Source organism: Chiroxiphia lanceolata, chromosome 8 (assembly GCF_009829145.1).
Source record: "Chiroxiphia lanceolata isolate bChiLan1 chromosome 8, bChiLan1.pri, whole genome shotgun sequence".
NCBI lineage: Eukaryota > Metazoa > Chordata > Aves > Passeriformes > Pipridae > Chiroxiphia > Chiroxiphia lanceolata.
Window position 1 is genome coordinate 33,401,822 of NC_045644.1, and position 22,571 is coordinate 33,424,392.

At 40.4% G+C, this 22,571-nt stretch overlaps 2 protein-coding genes across 12 annotated transcripts in view; one reads left to right on the plus strand and one right to left on the minus strand.

Moving 5' to 3' along the window:
- Window positions 1–22,571, plus strand: part of TET1 (tet methylcytosine dioxygenase 1) — a 105,426-nt gene that overhangs the window by 8,782 nt on the left and 74,073 nt on the right. For 6 of the 10 annotated variants that reach the window (XM_032694795.1, XM_032694792.1, XM_032694801.1 and 3 more), the window contains 3 exons: window positions 7,532–7,652; window positions 15,023–15,093; window positions 16,084–16,188. The gene's annotated coding sequence lies outside the window, so the exon portion shown is untranslated. Of the gene's footprint in view, window positions 1–7,531; window positions 7,653–9,587; window positions 9,943–9,989; window positions 15,094–16,083; window positions 16,189–22,571 lie in introns of all 10 variants that reach the window. The other 4 variants (XM_032694790.1, XM_032694789.1, XM_032694788.1 and 1 more) reach the window with 4 other exon arrangements.
- SLC25A16 (solute carrier family 25 member 16) lies at window positions 1,834–18,258 on the minus strand. 2 transcript variants are annotated; one of them, XM_032694805.1, is made up of 9 exons: window positions 18,160–18,258; window positions 17,240–17,332; window positions 14,939–15,072; window positions 13,570–13,633; window positions 7,557–7,678; window positions 6,964–7,030; window positions 6,088–6,250; window positions 5,130–5,198; window positions 1,834–3,368 (listed from the first exon to the last, which is right to left on the minus strand). In XM_032694805.1, the coding sequence occupies exons 1-9, from the start codon at window positions 18,230–18,232 to the stop codon at window positions 3,212–3,214; spliced, it is 942 nt and encodes a 313-aa protein (XP_032550696.1). In that variant the 5' UTR covers window positions 18,233–18,258; the 3' UTR covers window positions 1,834–3,211. The 2 variants fall into 2 exon arrangements, with proteins under 2 accessions (XP_032550696.1, XP_032550697.1); XM_032694806.1 differs by lacking the exons at window positions 14,939–15,072; window positions 18,160–18,258.

A 22,571-nucleotide genomic window follows, 5' to 3' on the forward strand; every position in this document is an offset into this window, starting at 1 on the left:
AAATAGGATTTGTGGGACAGGAGCAGCCTCAACTCGATCTTTCCTTTTCCCTCTTCCTAAAGCCATCTCTGCTTTTTCCTTCTCTCTTGAACTTTCGTCTTTCTTATCTCCTACACCTAATTCAGGGCGTATTAACAGGGACAAGAACAGCTCTGCATATCGAATTTCCTGCCACCTCTGTTCCACATGAAGAAGCGAGATCAATCGAAGCACTGTACCTAGTTCTAACGGACCAAATTCCGGCCACGCCACCCCTCTCATTTGTCCAAACAACGGCCAGGCATCCATACACAGCCTACACAGTTCTTCCTTCTTTAAAATTGTTTCAGAACCAGCTAAAGTCTTCCAATGTTTTAGAACCAGACTCAGGGGGGATTCTTTAGGGATCTCAACTTTTGAATCCACACAACCCATGTTTGCAAAACAAAACAAATCACAGTCACACACTGGGTTTCAAACTTGCTACCTTTAGGTTACAAGGCTGTTACGAAACCCCTCAGCTATTTACCGAGTCGCACCGACTCCAGAGCCCCACCGGCTCTTCCACAGCATCAGAGCACCGGAGGGCGTCCCCCTCCAAATCACACAGCTCTAGGCTGACCCGCTCTGACCTGGGTAACTGGCGAACTACCCGTTCACCTCCTGAAAAGCAACTTCCGCAACTATTCCGAGTGCCCAAGTCTTTTAAGCAAACTTTTCGGGAACCCGTGTTCCCTATCCCGGAACACAAAACACAAAACTTTCCCGCAGCTGCTAACTAACCAAATAGGTACCGTTTCCTTATTCGCTCTTTTCTTATCTCACCTCTATGCTCCGTGCTTGCTTCCGTGGGTTCTGTGGAGCTGGGCTTCTCAGACCGGGGCGGGAATTCTCTCAGATAAAAGCCGGCTTGCTGAGGAATATTCCTGCACGGTGAAAGTTTCCAGTCTGAAGAAGTCCCGGTCCAGGTCTCCCCAACGTACGGGCCACCAACTGTTGCCGTGGGATTTAGGTGCTGAAAAAATCTCCCGGAGCAGTTAATTAGGGGTGAGATAAGAAAGGGTTTATTTGCCAAGGCAGAAGATGTTACAGGACACACGCCCCTGTGCCCGAGAGGTTACATTTTATAATACCATCCATCCAATCCCAGAGGTGTCCACCCTGTGGCCTTTACTCTGGTCCGCCCCGGGTCCACCCCCTTAAAATGGGTCTGGGGTGCATTTCGGGACCACCTACTTCATCACCTTCACCATCATCAGAGCACAAAGGGTACATAGTTACCTAATTCTTGACCGTATTCTGTGGTTTAGGCCCAGATATGCTGTTCTGTCAACTGTCTAGGCCTTGCCTTGACAAAAGACTAAACATTTCTATTAGATTTGGGGCTAGGAGTGATATAGGGAGGATAGAATGGGGTAAGAGGGTTAAGGAATGTATAAACAAGGGTACTGAAGAAAGGGAAAGGGACAAGGGACAAAGAAGGGAGGGTTTCTGCTTTTAAAACCTACTTATAAAACTTACAAGTCTTACAAATATTAGAAAAGTAAAAAACCATTAGGGGCTTAAGGCATCAGCTCACACAGTAAAACAATATATAGAGAAAAAAGGCACTTTTTTTCCCAGTACAATGCATTTATCCTTACTGCAAGAACTTTAAAAGGTAAACATTTACTGTGATATTGGTTAGTTTTCCTTTAGGTAAAACTAAAGACCAGATGAAAAATTTTATTTGTTGTCTCTTAATAAAGAATGACAGTGTTATGCATATTTACCTACAAAGGCAAACATACAGATAATTCCAGAAGCATGCATTCTTTCTGGCTGCAACACATACAAATCACACAAAGACATTAGTTCAAAAATTTTAATAAAATAAATTCAGATACATCTCATTCTCTGTCCATAGCTACATTGTAAATATCAAAGAAATACATACTTTTAAGAAACTGAAGGAAAAAAACTGAGCAACAAAAGTTGGTATTGAATATGTAACTCAAATTCCAGTTTTGATTTGCTTAATTTTGATAAATTTAACAATCTTACCATCCACCACTTAATGTAGCCATTGCCAATCCTTAAAAGACACTGCTAAAATATTTACAATAAATAAATAACTTACATAAAGTAAATGCTTTACAGTTTCCTGAATCAAGAGTACCAATGCAGATCATGTATAAAATAATTCCTTCTGCAAAAGGAATTGTAGGAGAAGGAAAGATGTCATAGTCTATTGCATACCATACTTCAGAAACAGTACACACACCTCTACAGACTCCAGTACAATCTTAATTGTCCTTTCTGTTGGATATGGTCCATATGCCTAAACAAGCCAATGCAGCAAGTCCTGTTTGTCACCCTGGCTCCAGGTAGGGAAAAACCTGTTTACACCAGCCAGTCCTGCGAAGTACATGACATACTCGGCCTTCAGACCAAGAACATTCAGCTCCACAGAAAAGATACAGAAAAGCCTTGTAGGATCAGGCTCCTCCCACCTGTCTTAAAGAGATCTTTTCTAGCACTCATCACTCTGAAAGTCCCCCCTGCCTTTACTTGTGTAGGCACAGCATTTTTTAGAACAGAACCTATGCCAGGAAACTGGTTTCCAAACTGCAAGATTTCTAACACTGCTAAATACATCTAGTAGTTTTTTTACTGAAATGGTTGCAGAGACTTTCCTATGTACCAGTCTCAAGACATATGCATTGTTCTTGCATACAGAAAATTTGTGAAGGAAAAGAGGCTGAAATTGTGGTCTGCTGAGTTCAGCTTCTACACACCTGGCAAGTATCTGAATACCAAAATGGTTGCATTATGTTCAAATCAGTTTATTCCATTTAATTTTTAAAGAACAACAGATGTCTAATTACCAGCTTAAAAAGCAGCATAACCAGCAGCACATAAGTCCTGGAATGGTGATAAAGCTCAATAACTAACTGCTTGGAACCTGGATAAAATGTGGGTGTAATTTTCAAACTGTCATTCTTAACACATTAATCTAATGAAGCCTAGAAGATCAAGTGCAAAAAAAGTGTTTAGAGCTACCTAATGTTTATTTTGATCTGTCACCTGGTTTGACTCCAGGAAATCAACCGCATTTTGGCAAATAAACATATCAGACAACAGCAGGTCCACAGTAACAGAGAGCTTTTTTTAAACTTCAAGTAATTTACTCATCAATATAATTTGAGGATTGGTAGTGTAGTTTGACAGAAAAGTCTTCTAAAGAAAAGAATCAGTTGAGGTGCAAGAATTGTTTCATAAGTTCATATGTGGTAAAAGCCACGGCCTGGGAAGGAATACAACGAATGTAATTTAGAGATAAACCACGGTACAGTCCTCTTCGTATTCCATGTTGTTGATACACATACTTCAGTGTCTGCACCATTGTACTGGAAAAAGAAGAACTCAAATCATTATTGGATACACATATTCAATAGTCAAAATCACTTTCTTTAAATACAAGACACTGTTTTTACTTGGTTCTTACAAGATCTATGGAGAAAAACCCATGGGACTCCATATAGCAAAGCATTACAGTCATCATAGGACTCAGAAGACAGCCTGAGCTTCAGCAATAAATTTGGGCACCAGGGCTGGGAATTAGAAAGAACGGAGCAGTCCCAGCTAAACAAGTGTCAGGCTGAAAAGACCTACCCTAAAGGACATATTAAGGCATTTTACAACAGAATGGCTACACGTGTCCTATTGGCTAACTGGCAGGGAGGAGCTGAGAAGCATCAGTTCCTTTTACAAATGTAATACAGAGCAACAGAAACATCATGTGTTCCATGTAGCACCCTCTTCTTGCATCAAACTTTGTATTCCATCCTCTTAGAGCACTCACTCATACTGTCCATCCTTCTAAAGCTCTGCGTGTAAAATTCATGTTCAGCTCTACTCTACATCCTCCATCTGTGTAGCTTCTGCCGCAATGAAGACCTAGTATTTCCTCTCAAAAAGAAAAAGCTAGAATTTAAGTATATATTTGACCTTGTTAAAAGCAGAAATTGCAGTGTATATGCAAAGAGAAATTTTCCTCACATACTTGTATTGAAACCGAGCAAATAGATATTAAATGCAAAGCACAGTAAAAATGCCCAAGGTGCTCGATATTTGCAAGCTACTGAAGACAGTGCTCTTGGAAATCATCTTCCATATATCCCCAAAGCTTTGAGACTTCCTACTTGCTTTTTATCCTCTCATCCTCTAAAGATATACACGTCTCTTCTTCAAGGCACAGCTCTCTCCACAGTCACAATAATATTGTTAAACTGGGAAACCTCACATCTGTAAAACTAGTAACCACAAATGCAGAAAGTAAACCCCCAAGAACAATGAAAACATTTTTATTTTTAAAGTGTCAGCAGTGGAAAATAGCCAAGAAAAAAAAAAGTAAAGGCTGATAAGGAAAACAGAACAGCAACCTTCACAGTTAAGGAACATGGAGCTTGTCTGCCAAAGGTCACTCAGGCTGCTGTTTGTAAGGTCCAACTCTCCACAGAGGAGGTTCACACTGCATCACACTGGATTCAGACATACACAATTCCACGAGATTGAAAATAAGCAAGAGAAAACTGTCCCAGAATTGAATTTGGTTAAGGCAATTTGAACTTCAGAAAGTTTTTCCAAGATGAGAGCTGATTTAATACTATTATAATTTTAAGGTTACTATGGTACTTCCACTTCTACTGGAGGAACCTCAACTTCACGTGGGGCATGGGACATTACCATAAGTGCAAGAAAGGTCAAAGAAAACTGTATAATGCAAAATTATCTCATGGAACAGATTCTACACTTCGAAACAATTTCATTTCAGTAGAAGCATGTGGTCTCTCTTTCAGGGATCTTGCTGATATTAAAGATTTCACAAGTTTCATTAAAATAAAAAGAAAACATGTTTAATACTAACACAGTATTACTAACAAAGGTGCCATTGTGATTTCATGTATTTTTTAACCACACATTGACAATGGCAGCTTTTGTCTGTGTGGAAACTTCCTCATTAAAAGAATGAAGAAATCAACAACACAGTAGTCTGGGGCTGGGGTTTTTTTGTCCTGTCTTCTTATTTTTAAACTTTAAAATTCAGAATTGAACTTTGCTCAGACATCCAAGAATTCAGTTACTACGGATGAAAAGAAAATACTCACAGGCACTTTTCAGAGTCTGGGAGAACTGCTCCCAACTGCATTCTCCTCCGAGTTACATCCAGGGGATATCTGCAGGGAAGATATTTAAACAGCAGTTCAAACACATGGGTGATGGCTCTTTGAATATTTAGACAAAAACACAAAGAAGTCCACTTGCAACCTCCAAGTTCCCTTTTCAGTGAGTCAGGAATCCAGCTCACATTCTCAACACAGCTGAAAGTTCTCCAGAAAGGGAGACTTCCCCTACACAGTCAAAACCAGCAAACCAGAGCTCTTAATACATTCCATTTGGCACTAGTAAGGAATATACATGAAGATCAGATGAGAGTACAAAATAGTCTTTAAAAATGCTGGAGGGAGAAGACACCTGCATCGAACGTAAAATTAAAAGTTTAAGGATTAATAAAAAATTATATTTGCAATGCAGTGACAGTGAAAAATTGATGCCATATAAGTCCATTAAATTAATTTATTTTATGGAAAAATTAAAATACAACAAGGACAGCATGAGAAAGGAGAAAGCAAGCAAAGTAAAAAAAAAAAAAAAGCCAAATACAATATCTAAGACTTGTTTTTTCTTTCTTTTTTTTTTAATCCTATGGCTTTACAGGTTACATAGATTTGAAAGTAAATTGGAATAATAAAATTCTGCAAATTATGTTCAGGGTCAAAATTTCTTAGCTTAACAAACAAGCTAAGAAACAAGATTGTTACCAAACCAGATTCCAATGGATTTTAGGAGATTTGCCTGAATTTGTTTAATTGACTCATCGCATATATCCATAAAGACCCTGAAGATTAAACAGATATTTAGTAAATGAAACAATAGGAAATCATTGACTTTCAGTGTCTGATTGAGCTGATTTCAAAACCTTACTAGACTTAGATAAAATTGTATTCTCAGATAAAAGTCTCTTTAGAATGAACAGAGGAAAACCAACCCAGTACCCAAACTTACGATATCGTCTGAGCTATTGCTCCAGCTATGCCACCACACAGCAGATTTACATGTGTTTTCAAAACTAAGACATCGGGGTTATCTAATGAAGGCCGTCCAAGCAAGTTAGGTGCTTGAGCAAGTCCAATGCTCTTTAAGGTACCAAAGGTAAAAAATGAAAAACCTAAAAGGAAATTTAATTTTATGTACTTTCATAAAAAAGCAAACTATTCGTCGATGCATCATCATCATAAACAAAAAAGCTGCTCTTACAAAATGAAACTACTTTCCAGTTCTTTTAGAAGTTTTTTCTTAAGCAGAAAGAAACAGATAAACAATATTTTGAACTTCTACAGTAATTCCTGTTCAAAGGAATTTGTGTTTGTACATAATGCTAAAAGAACGCTCCAAGTAAGCTAGACTGCAAGCTTCAAATTGCTGCATTGCTGTCAAGAATAATCCTAAAACCTTTTTAACTGAAGAACATGCCACATCTTTTAAATCTGGTTTAGCTGGGCTGTTCTGGTCCTCTGTTCCACGTCACTCCGCTGCTTTAGCTCGTGTGAGTATTTACAGGGAAGCCGCCAGGAGATGGAGCCAACACTGAGGCTCTGAGGCTCCACTTACAGAGCGCTCCGCTCCCGATCTACCTTTTTGGGAGAAACAGCTTCATGCCTTCTTGTGGGAAAACGGGGAAGCACAAGAGAACCACTCATACCTCTCCCTCTCAACTGCACATTTCAGAAAAGCAAGGGTTTACTGTCGAAGATGCTCTTTAAGGAGCATCACTGAAGGTGATTTGGACAGCAGCTAATTAACCAGGTGTGCAAATATACCATGTAAATTCAGTAGTGCACACAACTGCTGGAGGACGGTCACAGCCTGGATTTAACTTACCCGCATACGGTGCCATTCCTACAACAGTTGGCATCAGCCCTCTGTAGAACCCTCTAAAACCACCTTCCTTTGAAAGAAAAATACAAGAACATTGGTGGCAAGAAATACAGCAAACATCTGAACAAGTTACATAACTTGATACAGATTCCCGTGGCAGCAACTTGACTGGCACCACCTACCACCAGGGAGCTAAAGGCAGGGTCTGCTCCTTGTGCCTGAAAAACCGAGGGGACCTGGCTCTACAGGAGAGGCACAAGTGAAAACGAGGGAGGAAAATCTACATCCAACATCATAACTGGAGACAGCTATGCATTATACTCAGCCCTCCTCCCCAGATCTTTTGGGATCATTACTACTTGTTCTTGAAAAGCAATTTCCCTGCTGTTTTTGGCCTCCCACTTCCATGAGCCTTAGCTCCAGCTTAGCAGCCTAAGTAGCGGGAAGCATCCAGATAACTTTTTACATTAAAAAAGTCAAATTGCACACGACGAAGTCATGTAATTTGCCACCAAGCCACTATTTTCAATGCAATGCAACATTCTTTAAAGAGCATATTTTGCTTTGACAGGACTGAAGATTAAAAGAAAAAATACCTTTGTGTAAATCATCTTGAATGCATGGATAATTCCCATGTACCTGTGTTCCCCTTTGACTTGGAACGCCAGACGAACTCTAACCATATCAAGAGGGTAAGTACAAATCACTGCTGTAATACCTTTATTAAAAACAAAAACAAAACAAGCAAACAAAACTCACCTACACCTTATCTGATTCTAGGATTATTTTGAAAATTAGAATTTCCTTTTGTGGCAGTGAATATAATAGCATATACAAAATATTTTGTTAAAGAAACACTTAAAGTAACTTATAATCAGCAAACAGGAACACTAACTTCAGTAACACACAAAGGATTTACGTTTAGTGTTCACTGAAGCAGCACACCTAGGCCTGGATTTTCCCAAGATTTATGGGCCTGATTGTATTCCTGAGCAATCTTATTGATGTCCATAGCTCCTAAGAGTCAGGCTAATCAAATGCATCAGCTTTACTGGATTGCAACCATGAAACCTAATCCTAAATATAAAAAAAAAAATAAATTTAAAAATCAAACCACCGAATTTAAATGTTTTATTTCAAAAAGGTTGTGTCAGAATTTAGTGTGATTACTGGATATAGATACATGTATCTACTTACTGCATCTGAAAATACTAAACATATTCTAGTAACATTTGAAATAGAGCCAGAATTATACTGATGAGGAGTACTTAACTGTGCTGCACTACTGCATTGTAATAGTTCATGTTACACCAGCACTTCTGGTTTAAAACTGACCAGAAAAGTTATTTCTGGACTTAAGATGCCAAAAAAAAAAAAATAAAATCTTAGGATTCATCCAGTTTTGGACCGTTTCAAAACTGCTTAGATGCTGACCAACTAGTAATTTTGGAAACACAACTCCAGTACAGAAAACATCAGTTCTAACAGTTATGTGAATAACAAATTCTTTCCAACTGCTGCTTTTTGAGGTAAAACACTCACTGACTGACAAATTCTTTGGAGGGAATAGTTAAAACTGTCAACTGAAAACAGAGGCCGTTTTCTGTTGGTACACCACAGTCACCAAAAAAAAAAACAAAAACAAACACCCAAACAAAAAACCCAAAACTGGAAAAAGGAGAAAAAGAAAGCAAAAACCTTTGTAATTGATACTGTTTTCCAGCAACTGCTCTGATTTAGCTAAACATAACTTTTAAAAATTGGTCCTACAGAAGATAAGCACACTTTTTATGTAGGCAGGAAATTGTCACTTCCTCTGAAGTTGTAAGAGTCTCTCACTAATATCTCTTCTGTAGGTGCATCACTTCCCCTACTTTCCAAAAGGTCAAGAGAAAACCATAACAGGAGGAATTAAAAACAAACAAACCAACAACAAAACCCAAACACAACAAAACTCCTGCAAACAAACTCTTCTTAATTTTTATGCTTGGAGGAAACACCCCCCCCCCCCCCCCCCAAAAATAACACCAAAAACCAAACCAAAACAAACAAGATAAAAAAAAAAAAAACAATCAAACAAAAACCACAACAAAGCACAACTCTAGTAGGTTGAATGATCTGACAGAAAGTATCAGGATGAGATGGGGAGAAAAAAAACAAAACAACCACCCTAAGTGAGCTATCCAAAAATCTCACACTGGTCAACTGTCAATTGAGGGCAAAGTTTGTGGCTTTCTGGAGCATCCCACAAGTAATTTATTTAGAAGACAAAAACATAGCTTTTGGACATTATGGACAATTCCTCTGAACAAAGAGCAGACATCTGCAGTTGATTTCTGATGTTGTCTCACCCATAGGGTTCAAGTTGGAAGCTGCAAAACACTAAAGAAACTTTAGGACTGTTTCCACTGACCTACATTAAATCCATCCCTCAGTCTATAGCCTTTTCCTAATGGATTGCCTGAGATGTCCAGAAATATCATAAAACAGATGAATTCAAGCATTTTAAAAAGAAGCAAAAATAGAGAGGGGGAAAGCCCTTTTACAGAGCTTAAGAGTTTCCAGGAAAATCATCCTACTTTAGAAAACAGACAACTTTTCCCCCCTTCTCTTTCCAATCTCTCCAGGAATTTGTCTGAACAAAGACTAGCAAACAGACCAACCAGGAGCTTGGTGAATGCACTACTTCATGAACACAGTCCAAAAATAGTACAACTTTAAAGAAATCAGATGCAACTGAAAGAAACCACATGTAGTAGGGATTTAAATAGAAACTTTGTATTTTTAGGGGTTTTTTAAAATCCTCTAGCCATAGAATCTGAAAAAAAGGGATTTCTAACATCAGCCAAAAAGTATGCTTTCTTGAAGCAACTGGGAGAGGCACTGTACATACAAGGGATCAAGATTTCCTTTGGGGCTCAGGAGAGTCACTGTCCTTTCCAGAAGGAATGGCAGCCAGCTTTGGGACACAAAGTCATTGTGGTGAGTCTACAAAATTACTAATCTCATCTCTTCTTCCTATATTGTAGGAGTTACAAGAAGTCAGACCACAGCATCTTCAGGCTGATTCCCTGCCCAAAAGCAAAGTCTACTCCAATTAATGATAGTTAAGCCAAAAATCTCTCCCACAGTTGCTTAAACACAACAGAATTGGAAGTATCTCAACAATTAAGAGGTGGATCCTGAAATTCCCAGGGTCTGATCCGAAATAACCATAACAGGGTAATGTAGCTCTCCCTCCCTCCCTCAATGAACCACTTCCTCAAAAGAGTAGACTTTTCCACTGCAACTGCTGACTCAGAAGCCCAGGAAGCCAGGGAAAGACCGTTCTTCACTTCCCATGTTGCCCTCAAGCCCCTTTGACCACTCCTGGGGACAAGATACTGGGTTACACAGACTAAAGACTTGGTGACAGTGAAGCACAACGGGAATTAGACTGTCCTTGATTTGCTTCCCAGACTCTGGGAGTTAACAATGAGATTAGCTCTAAAGGGATTTATCTCTGTCTCCTAATTTGCTTGCTATTCCTCCATTCTCAGTCATTTTCTTTCTTTGAAAAATAAAAATAAAAAACTATCTGAAGCAAGAAAAAGCACAAGTGAAATACATTTACAAAGAGTAGGCACTGCACATGTCTTCACCACACAAGTTTTTATGATCTCTGTACCAAGCTCTTTGTACTTTATCAGCAGCTCTGCAGATCAAGTTAAGCACTGCCAGAGGTTTACAGCTCAAAAAGTGAGCTGTAAGCACAAGTCACAGCCTTGAGCTGCAGAAGATATGCTCCTTAGCTAGTATAAAGATTAATTTATTTATCCAGGAAGCATCTTCTGAACAAAACAAAGCTTCAGGAACTACACATACAGAGAAACAGCTGATGACAAAGAATATTTATCAGAAAGATTTAAGGATGCCTCATTTACACATCCTAATATTTCTATATCTCCAATATATAATTCTGCTTCTCTACCAACTGCACCTGAAGAAACAGACCACACAGATTCTTTTAAAATGTTGACTCAAAGAGGGAACTGTTAATTACACACTATTTAAAATGGAGACACCCATTATCCTACTAGATCAGTACTATTTTCCAATCACTTTTACTGAAAGTAAAAAGCTAAAAACAAAAACATACTTTCTGTATTAGCTTAATGGAAGTTTATTCTAGATAACATCTAGTCTTTTTTGACTTTGTTATTTTGAAGTTAATCAAGTGCAGGGGTGGAAATACACATTTCTGTGGTTTAACTCAGATTTTTCTAATAGAAAACTAAAAAAGAATGTTTAGATTTTAAAGTCATCCTGTGAATATTTAGATTTGTAAAGTTATCCTGTGATGTTTCATTTGATTATCCTTGTTCATCTTTGTTGTTAGTTGATAATTTTGTTTCCTAAACCCCAATAACCTCTAGGATTTCTCTATCTTCTTGCCCAGTTTTGTCTTTCCTCAGAAGAAGTTATATACCATTTATCCGTTAATGAGGTGTTACAGCTGAAATTTGAATCACACAAGACTCAGGAAATTCAGAGTTAAAGTTTCCACAGTAACTTTAACTTGGCCTCCTGGAATATATGCATTACAATAGCTTTTGCTTTTTTTCCTCTCTCCACTACTCCCATCCTTACTGCCTTGTTTTTCCCTGTGGACAAGCTTTTGATCCCGTTTATCAGTTACAGAAGATACTTAGATGTTTCCCACCACTTTGAAGCCGATTCAGGTCTGTTGACCACTAGTCCTGTTGGAAACACTGACATAAGCAATATTTCAGCAGCAGCGGCACAGAGAAGTGAAAGCAGACAGCTGTCTGGCTAGAGGGTGGAGAGGGGACAAAAAAGAGAGGGAAACGCTGGTTATCTGTTCCCAACTGCTTAATAGTGTGTTCCATGAAACTGGGAAGGCCCCTCTGCACCAACACTGGGGTGCATCATCTCCTTTAGTCATTTAAACTTGCAGGAAACAGAAAAATACCCTTTACTGGAGCCAGCGAGAAACTAGGCCACAGGAGTTAAAGCAAGAAATACTATCGCTTGCTTCTAAAAGTCTCTCCTTTTTTGCTTGCAAACCTAGAAAACTTGTGTTCCAGATTTCAAGCTCTCTGCTCTTCTCAGTGCCTTCTTCCTCCTCTATAGCTCCTTGGCATAATCAAGAGAAACCCTCCCCTCTTATTAACTAAAGAATATCCCAAGCAGCAGTTAATGCCACCTAGTAAACAAACAGTAAAACACTCCCATGTGACACTATATATTCACTTCACTACTGTATTCCTTTCACTGCCTCCCAAAGTCCAGCTCACCTACTCAGTTCTGGCGTTCTTAAACCCAGACTGTTGAGTATCCTGTACTTAAACACACCACACAAAGCACTTCATTTGATCATGGCTGCCAGATAGTGCTGTGTGCTAATTTATTTCTGTTACTCTAACCACACAAAGCACCAGTAAGGTGCTTAAAACAATGCCAGATGCTATTAACTGATCTGCACGAAGAATTCCACCATGGCCAACACTGACAGAGTTAAGCTGATTATTCAGTGTGTGCATAATGCCTCACAAATCAGGTTCCTAGTCTCTGACAAAGCTAATAATAAGCTTTTTTGGGGGGAAAAGTAAATTGCAATGTGTTCTCTAACACAGTTAAAGGTAGAGGGGAGAAAAAAAGTTTTTTTTTTCCCCACTTCTTTCAGACAGAAAGCCAGGAAAAGTTCTAGGACATATATATCTTGCCAAATGGGTTTTGCTAGCTTTTAGGACTCTTTTTATTATTCCATTTCATTCTCTTTCCTTTTCTTCTGACACTACAAATGCCAGAATACTTTCACGAGGTTTTCCTAGTTTAACTAAAGGTAGTATTAACAAACCCCAGTATTTTTATTACAAAAGAAGTTAAAGATGAATACCCATAACTACTTAAAGACTGTCACTAGGCAGTATTAAGCCCATTTAACAAAGTAAAAGCACATGAAGAATCACTTCAATTAAAAATCAGTTCCACTATCACTTACCTTCCCCTGTTTTTTCTTAGCTACTTTTGGCTGAATGACTAGTAAGAGGAAAACAAATATATAATCATACTATACACTGGCAGCTCACACATGGGGTTTTCTGCTACTATTGCACTAATTGATAAATCAGGGGGTTTAAAGCTCACACACATGATCTAAAGAGCATCATGACAATCCTGCGTTGGACATGGAAAAGCACAGACATGTCTGGCAAATCCAAATCCAAAGAACACACCCACGAAAGGAACTGCAGTTCCCTCTGTCTCTATGGGCTTATATTCAACCTCCAAGAAATGGCAGAGGGGCTGATGAGCCAATTCCACCAAAACCTGCAGCTTTATACTTCATCTTGATGACACTGGGTTTTTCACTTTTTAAAAGCCATAATAAACACTATAAAAACCTGCTTGCACAAATATATTTTAAAGAATACTCTTCAACAAATGCATGTCAATTAGGCAACCGTGTTCCATTAACCATTTACCAGTATTTTTGCTTAATACAAATTTCCAGCAGTTTGACCTGACTACACATGAAATCATCCTCTAAATAAATATTAACTTTTCAGCAAAAGGCATGTCTGAAATCCAACTACAAAACTATACCTGCCATGGATCCAGCCATTAATCGATGCACATGCCCCGAAATCCCAAGTTGTTTCTTTATTACCTACAAAATATGGAACATTTACAATAGTCTCATATGAGAAAACGCAGGGAAACACAGCACAAACTTTATCAGCACATTAATGCAAACTCTGCAGGAGGCTTCCAAGAAGTTTACAATACTACAAATTCAGTCCAGAGCACTTAATTACTGCTAAAAGAATCTTTTGAACACTGCTGCTGTTTCCAATTTCTTATTAGAAACATGAACATGCTAAAATTCTACTAACAAGGCAAAACAAAACAATGAGTTGAAAGTATTTGTACTGTTCACTTCAGGAACTCAATTAATTGTTTATTTAGTTATCATTAATGTGTGTCAAACAAGGCAAACTGAAAACTATCCTTGTAGAGACCAAAGGACACTGAGCAAAGTTGAAAAGTGAGAAGAGTCAATTTTTCTTCCATGCACATCATGTGAAACACTCCTATAAAGACTTTTTAACTGGATCAAAACAAAAGAAAAGAAGGAGAAGAGAAAAATAGGACAAACAACTCAGAGCAAGAACTTCCTAAGTTACATTACAGCCCAGAAGGAAATTAGAAATTAGTTTCCAGCCTTGTACCAAATAGTGCTTCTGAGACTACTTCAGAAGCACTTTCAGCTACAAAGATCATTTCATATCTTCCTCCTTTAAGAATTTTTTTTCTTTTACACATCCATGCAAAACATCATGAACATTTCCTGTCAATTAACAGGTAAAGGGAACTGCTATGATGCCAACTGGTTTCTTCAAATTTGCAGATTCATGGATCATTTCATTTTAGAGCACAGCATGCAGTCTTTTATTCCATGTGACATAAAACATGCACAGATCAACAGCATTTATGGTGACAACACAAAAAAAAAGAACCTACAAAACCCATTACAGTTACTTCTTTGTCTCAGTCTTCTGAAATTTGCTCTTTAGGGAAGGGAATCACAGCTTCAATCTCACATATAAATATAAATAAAGAGGTTTCATTTTACGTTTTGCTCCTACTTTATTCACCAAGGGATTCCTTATAGCAATAAGGTATAGCAATAAAGCTTTAGATTACCTTTTGCTTTCTTTAAGAAAAAAAGCATTATTCTCAATAATACAAAGGTATAAAAGGTACAAAAATCAGTGGGAATCCTTTAAAAGTTTCACTGTTGCCGTGACACTTTCAAGCGTTAGATTCAGATAAAATTAAGCAACCTTAGAAGAGACATGCAGCTAATCAATAACACACAAAAGTTTCAGTGTTACTATCAGTCACTCAATGAGTCTGTATTCATCGTGGGCAGAAAAAAAATAGAAAAGCAAAACAAACTAAATTCAACTACCTTTTTATATTGGTCAAAGGCCATAAACTGAATAGCGCCATACGGAAAGATTCTAATCATCATTGCCCCGTTTCCTTTGTACAGCCCAAGGTAACCTTCCTTTTTGGGGACAGCACACAACGTGGAAAACACTCCTGCCAGCAATACAGAAAGAGGTGTTTAACCATGGGGGGAGGGAACAAAAATCAGGCAAATACTACTGACAATAAGAAAGCATGCACAGAAAGCTAAGGCTGCATCGTGCTGCTCATGTGACTATGAAGAGCGGAGAGCCACTTTCACTGCCCAAACACTGCCGCAAGGGAGAGGTGGAAGGTGAAGTTTTATCAGCTTCCTCACCTCCCAGACTGAGTGAACTCCCTCTGAATTCTTGCACTCAGGCCCCAAGCCTTGCCTGGACTGTGAGCAGCTCCCCTGCAGGTGCCACTACCCACCCACAGCCCCCTCCAGCAACAGAGGGGATCAAACCAGCTGACCTGCAACTCAGGCAATTCAGAATATAGAGATAAATACTTTAAAGTCTAAAACCACGGGAAAACAATCTGATACTGTACATACTAAATTACAGACTAAATGCCATCATTGAGGAAATTAAGCAAACAAGTTGAAGACTCTCATTACCTACAAGCTAAACACCTTACACTTCTTGTCCCAGAGTTGCAACAAGAAGCAATCCTATTCCTATTTAATAGTTGAGAAATAATGCAAGATCACACAAAGTTTGGGCAAAACCTATAGTTTCACTATAAATATTAGTTAGGAAGTCAATTCGATAGCAATTGTGCCTAAATTTTTTTTATAGGAATAAGCTCAAAACCACAAAGTTTTCAGTCATATGCAACTACTAAATAATATAAGAGCTGAACATGAAAAAGGCTTACACAATGATCTTGCTTTCAGGCAGAAAAAAAAAGAGTAGCTGACGAACTTTCACTTGACATTTAAATAAAATAAGTACTAATTAGTTTCTGGAGTTCCAAGAACATGAATTCATTATTGTATATTAATATATTATTACGTATTATTTTACAGTAAATGTATTTTTAAGATGTCATGCTTGTTACATGCCTCTGAACACACTTACGCTGTGACTAGAATTTCTTCTCTCTGTGCTGCAATGATGAGTTACTGTTCTTATTTCTCAGAACATGCTCCCAGACCCATGTGGCACAAATTCCACAGAACAAGGGCAATAAAAACATGCAGTGAGGACTTTGAGGAACTGGTCCACCGTGTCTCTACACTTACAGGTACCTCTTCCACATAATTCTCTCTTTTGCCAATATGTAACATGGACATGCATTCAAGTCAGACACATTTCACATAAACATCATCGTATCACACCCTAAACAGGGAAGAACATTAAATTCTATTTGCCAATTATGGCACAGTACAAAGCAAATAGAAAATCAGTATTTAAGATCTCAGTCAAACCAATTATTTCACCCTTCTTAGGTGAAATAATCTTCTTAGACTGCAGATTTGAGTGTATACTTACATGTTAGTTACTGAAACACCACATAACTTGTGTATCCCTTTTTGCCACAGTGAAGTGAATATATATCCACTCAATTTTGTTTCAAGATTTGCTTTTAAAGAACAGTATCTTTAGTGCCTAAGTTAAAAATTCCAAAGTTTAATTACAGGTAAAATTAGCCAACTCAAAATATTTTTTTCCTTGACAAATCTAACACTTAAATTTTGGAGAAAAAGTTATTACCTATTCAGTAGCATATGACATAAATGCCTCAAATACTCTGCACAAGAGGGCACTGTTACAGCCCTCAGACAACAGTTCTGAACATGTGAGTCTGTCCTCTCACCGTGATGCAACACAGATGCCCTGCACCTCACAGCAGCACAAATCTGCTGCTCTCCTCGATCCTGCCGGCCACACCACTGTCCAGGGGCCTTGTCATCTGAACACACCCCACAGCCCCTGGCAACTGGCAGCCACTGCAGCAGAGTTTTTACAGAAATGATCCAAGCTTTGAAGCTGTGATTACCAATCTCCTGCTGGCTTCTGTAAGGGAAGATCAAGCCTAGCTCTCTTCCATGCCTTACCGAGGATTATTCTGACATCTCCATCTCTAACACATCGACCAATACCACAACTTATACAGGGCTTTGTTTTTCTTTTCAAACACTAACAAAACATGGCACAGAGCCTGACCAGACAGATACAACCTTCTGTCTGATGAGCACCTTTTTTTATCAGCCTCATCACTGAATAAATCAACACACCCAAAGCATACACATTGCATTCAAACCCACACAGGAGACCCGCAGCAGCCATCTTACCTAGATGTTTGTAATGGTGGTTATGAGCTTGCAGCAAAATCTTTACTCGATCCAGTGGTGCAGTAGTTGTTTTGGCACAACATCCTGCAACACCTTTCCAAGAGGGGAAACAGAAAAGTGACAGGATGCAAAAAGTTCTTTAGGTCAGCAATTAAATAAGGGATTTTTTCTAATGTATTTAGCTCGGTTAGGAACTGGAAAAAGCCCCAGTGACAAGTAAACAGCTTCCATTAGATGTTACAAAGCCCCTAATGCCTTAATGAAACGTATAAGCTACTTTTCCTGTTTACAAAAACCCAAGCCACTGTGTCTCTCAGCTGCTGAGGTCACTGCAAAAGGAACTTTCAGGAAAGTTACTCAAGAGTTCTCTGCCCTGTTGCCTCCTTCCCTTGAGCAGAAAACAGCCCTTGCTGCTCTTCCCAAGGGGTGGGCACGTGTCTGCCGTGTGCCCTGCACTGCTTCAGAGAGCCAGATCCAACAGCGACTGCGGCGTGATGTACAAACTTTAAATAAACACAACCTCCTCCTACTCCGGCAAACCACACAGCTGGGATAACACCCTAGATTAAGAATAAATAGGCTTTTTCTGTAAGAGGTTACTAATGCAGGGCTGTGTTTGCCGGGCTGCCTTGCCACTTCACATCACCTTAATCTTCACAACAGCAGCCAAAACAGTTTGGGGACAGGGACAACCCGCCCTCCCAGAGCGCCTCGACGAGGGTTTGTGCTCTGGGAACACTTAACTGGCGACTGCCCGGGGTTCTGACACACGTGCGAGTCTCCGGCGTGCGCCGAGTGCCCCGCGTTGGTCCATCGGGGCAAGGGACAAGCGAGCTGCCCGGTCGGCAGTGCCGACCCCGGCAGCAGTTCCACCCGCACAGCGGCAGCGGAGCGCCCGCCCGCGGCCCCCGGGCACCCACCTCCGGCGATGAAGGAGCGCAGCCAGTAGAAGTCGCGGCGGGCCGGGGGCAGCGCGGCCGCCGGGGACGCCATGGGCCGGGCAGGGCCGGGCAGGGCTGGGCTGGGCTGGCCCGGGCGGCGGCGGCGGCTCCGCAGCGCTCGATGCCGCCCGCCAGCCCCGCCGCAAGGGCGCAGGGGCGGAGCTCGGCGCGGCCCCGCCGAGCCACGGCCGGGGCCGCCGGGCACAGCGCGGCGCCTGCGGATCGCGTCACACCGGCGGGTGGGTCCGCCCGCCCCGCCAAGGCCCGACTTCACCTCGCCGGCAGCCCGCGCTCGTACCTTGTGTGCTCCGCAGCACGGAGGGGCTTCTCCGTCGGGTGGTACCCTAGGGGATCGCTTGCTGCTCGGTGACAACGGTCATCCAAGTCCTCTGCCAAAAATACATGTGTTTAGGCCTATAGCCAAAACCTAAATGGCTCTAATTAGGCTATACAATAAAATACATCGATTTCTTTTTAAGCATTTAAATAGCTACTTCGTGCTAGAGCATCCATATTTCTTTTGTCTACAATTATGGCCTCATAGCCAGCAAAAAAAAAAAAAAATCAGTATGATTATTCATATTCAAGTTTCAAAATGCATCAGAAAGAGAAGTAGAAATCGAAAAAAAAAAAACCCAAAAAACAAAAAACAGCGTTTTTAGAATCAGAAAGGTCAAACCCAGTATCATATCTGCAGCTGTCAACATTTCTGGCAACTGTTTAGGTTTTCTGCAATGTCTCTGTTGAGCACAGTGCATAGGGCTTTCCAGGAGGCACTTAGGCTTGTCCTCAACTCTTGGAAAAAACCAAACCCAAATGCACCCTCTCAATGCTGGTGCCTGGTGAGAGCACCCTAATGCCTGGTGACATCAGGTGAGAAAGTTAGTGCTGGCAGCTTTTCTCTCAGTTTTCTGCAGTTACTCACCTGTTTCTCATACACTTTTTTCCCCATATATCTTCACCTGGGTTTGAAGTGTTTCATATACCAACATCCCTTTTTTTAAAGTCCATCTTTCGACATGAAGAAAACAGTCAAACAGATCTCAATGCTTACACAAGTCAAAGGAACCAATCTCCAAACAAATTGCTGGAACATTTTTTCTTCCTGCTTGTGTCCGATTGCCTTCAAAAGAAATTATTCACTTCTTCCTTTAATAGGTTACATTCCTTAAAATTAAGTTTGCTTCAGAATCAGGGAAACTTTATTTTGCTCTATTTGATCACTACATCTTTTATATATTTGGGAAGGGCCTGTTACAATAGGCTTTTTTCCCAAGAATATAAAACTCACATTCCAGAGGTGGACAGATTCGTCCAGAAAATATGGAATAAGTCCTTTATAGAGGAAAACTCTCAAGCCTTTTCACATTCTATAATATACCTGAGAAGTCTCTAATGGAACAGCAACTGTTCTTTGAGTTATTGAAGCAAGTTTTATAGTCACTGTTAATGCAGCTTTCTCCAGCCAATTTGTATTCTTTGGGGCTTACACTCAGGAAAAGCCTCCTACTGCCACAGCAACCAGCCTGTGTTAACAGCTCCAGCTGTAGGAACCTAATTTACTGATTTCACACAGGAAAGTGTTGACTGCACTAACAGCTGAAAGTCATCTAGTTTCCAGAATTTCACCTCAGACTAAAAAAAAAGTCAAAAATTACATAAATGGGCTGTTACTTCTTTGGGATAAAGGCAAGATATTTCAGGAAGATCCTCTGTCAGCCCTGGTAATTTAGAGAAGTATGCCCCATGAGTGCATACTGTTTAGGGAAACAGTAACAAACTTGCATTGCAAAGCTAAACAGAACATCTTGTATAGATATACTAACACACAAAGGAATTCAGCAGCCAGCTTTATATGTATAGCTTTGTGGGTTTTTTTTAAATACTTGCTGGTATAAAGTGCTCTCAAGCTCTGTTTTCTTCTGTAACTTTTGTAATAGTTCATTTGCACCTTCAAATCTTACCATTCTCCCTACTGACACTTCATCCTCCTACCTTGAAGTGTTTATGCCCTTAACAGAGTTTCTCTAGTTACTTCTCTTTTATGACCCATTCTTAAAAGCCATCAGCAATTTTAATGTTGCGCAGGTTACACTCATGTCTGACACCACGTCATGCTTCCTCTCGCAGACTGACGATCAACAGAAGACATTAAAATCAAGATGCTTAAGAACAGGGCTTCTAACTTGAAGGAAAAAAATTAAGCAGGTTTAGGAAGCTTTATCAATATCAATTCTTCCTGATTTTTTTCGCTGGTAAATATGCTCGGGTTTGTAAACATGTTTTAAATATTTATCAATTGAAATAGATTCTCAACGCTGAAATTAGGTAAGCTACTCTCATAGCAGTGGTTGCTGAAAAGATTATTTCCAGTGCTCTAAAAATACTGATATACAGCAAGCTCTGTTTTGGGACAGTTGTACAAATTACCCTCAGGTGTCATGCCTTTGGACTGCAGGCATTGCAAAGGTTTGTTTCCACTTTAGACTCGCTTCTGTTCTTTACTAATTAGCGATCTGAAGTAACAGCTGCCTAGTTGTCTGCTCATTGGTCCCAAACCATATCCAAAACCAGCAGAAGTAGAGCTTTCCCCACATGAGACTCAAGAATCTGAGCTTTGTTTTTCCCTTCTTCCTCCACAAAAATTATGGCTTGCACATTGGGAGTACTCAAGCAAGTCTCAGTTCCTTGCCAGTGCAGTATCTTGAGCTCTTTTTGTCATCAAGAGCCAGGAGTGCTACTTCCTGAGGCGAGGTGAGCAAGGAGCCAAAGGTGAGTGCTGCACAGGTAGTGTCCTCACCGACAAGGCGCAGTCCTGCAGCAGGAGAGGCAGAACTGGGTGCTGGGGACAGGCTCCAACCTCAGTCACAGCAAGGGCACAAAGCAGGTCTAGAGTCCATCAGGAGAGGCAAGTGAGGAACAGCAGGAGCAAAGGCCCAAAACCAGCCTAAGGTTCATCTAGCAACCAGGTCCAGACAACAACCAAGGCCAGAGCCAGAACTCAAAACAAACATGCCTACAACAGAGCTTGGACAGAGAAGGAGGGTCTGGCCAGGCCTGAGCTTAAATGGAGTTACTGGGCTCACGGACTCCACCCTGGGCATGGGGGCAGAGGACCCAGGTGAGGCTGGTCAGGGCCATTAACACTTGTTGGCACCCTCAGGCCCCTGACAGTCCCTACCCAAAGCCTGTCTGTGAGGTCTTTAAGGAACCAGAAATATTCAACTCATCTGAGTCATTGAGTCTGCAGATACAGTGGTGCCAAATTTCTCTAGCTACGCAGGCCTCTTCCTTTCTTTCAGGTGCAGGGAAGAGGTGTGAACTACGTGACCTCTGGTGTCACATGGCTAACTGCAAAAGTGCTGTAGACCTGAAGCATCCAAAAATGTTGGGTTTGTACATGCACAGTTAACCGTGTCTTCCCAGATGCAGTGTTTACCAGCAAGGCACAACACAATCATTCTGCACTCCTGCTTTAGATTGCTCATGCGCAGTCATGCATGAGCCAAGATGTAAGGGCCAAGATTTCCGGTAAAAATAGGTCCACTGCAGGTCAGGAACATCTAATGGGAAATATTTAGAATAAATGCAGTGGGCCTTTATAATGGGTATCCAAAGATGAAATCATAGCCCCTTCTGGCCTTACTTCAAGTAAAATGGTGTTCACGCTTAAACTCTCTGTGTTCAACTGCTTACAAATGTTTACCTGTTCTCAGTGCCAATCAGGCAGGTAGATACTATCTATAGAACCAGGGCCAAGGAAGACTAAATGAGTAAGTCATTGTCAAAACCACAATTGGAATTCAAGAGTTTCTGCACTAAACTCATGTTGTTAAAGACTTTTCTCTTTCAGATACTGCCAACTAACAATGCTGTGGGTGATTTATCTGATCATCTATATTACAAACCCAAAGGCATTAACAGTGGTTGGCCTGTGTTCAGCTGGGCTTGCAGGCGCAGCACACAGGTTCCTGGGTCACAGCCTGCGAGCAGGCTGGTCACCATGTCACCCTGGAGTCCAAAATAACAAATGTGAGGGAGGCTTTGCAAGGTAAATGCTTTAATCCATGCTTTGTTATCGCACAAGGAGACAGCCCTAATGTCTCAGCATCAGGTTTCCACTCTGAGGGAGGCAAAGCTAGTCCAGATAGGCCTAGTTAGATCAAATCTGTCCCTTAAAAAGCAGCTTAGGTGTCTTTGCAATATAATTCCCAGAGGTTTTGGTTTGTGGAGGACTTAAATTCAGCAGTAGTGTAACCTTTCTTAGCTTGTATTGGTGTGCCTGTTGCAGAGTCTAATCCAGATGACTCTGTAGGACTGATTTAGGGGCAGCATACCTGAATACTTCTGTTTCCAGGGTCAAGGCCCTGAGAGCACTAATAGGCCTTAAT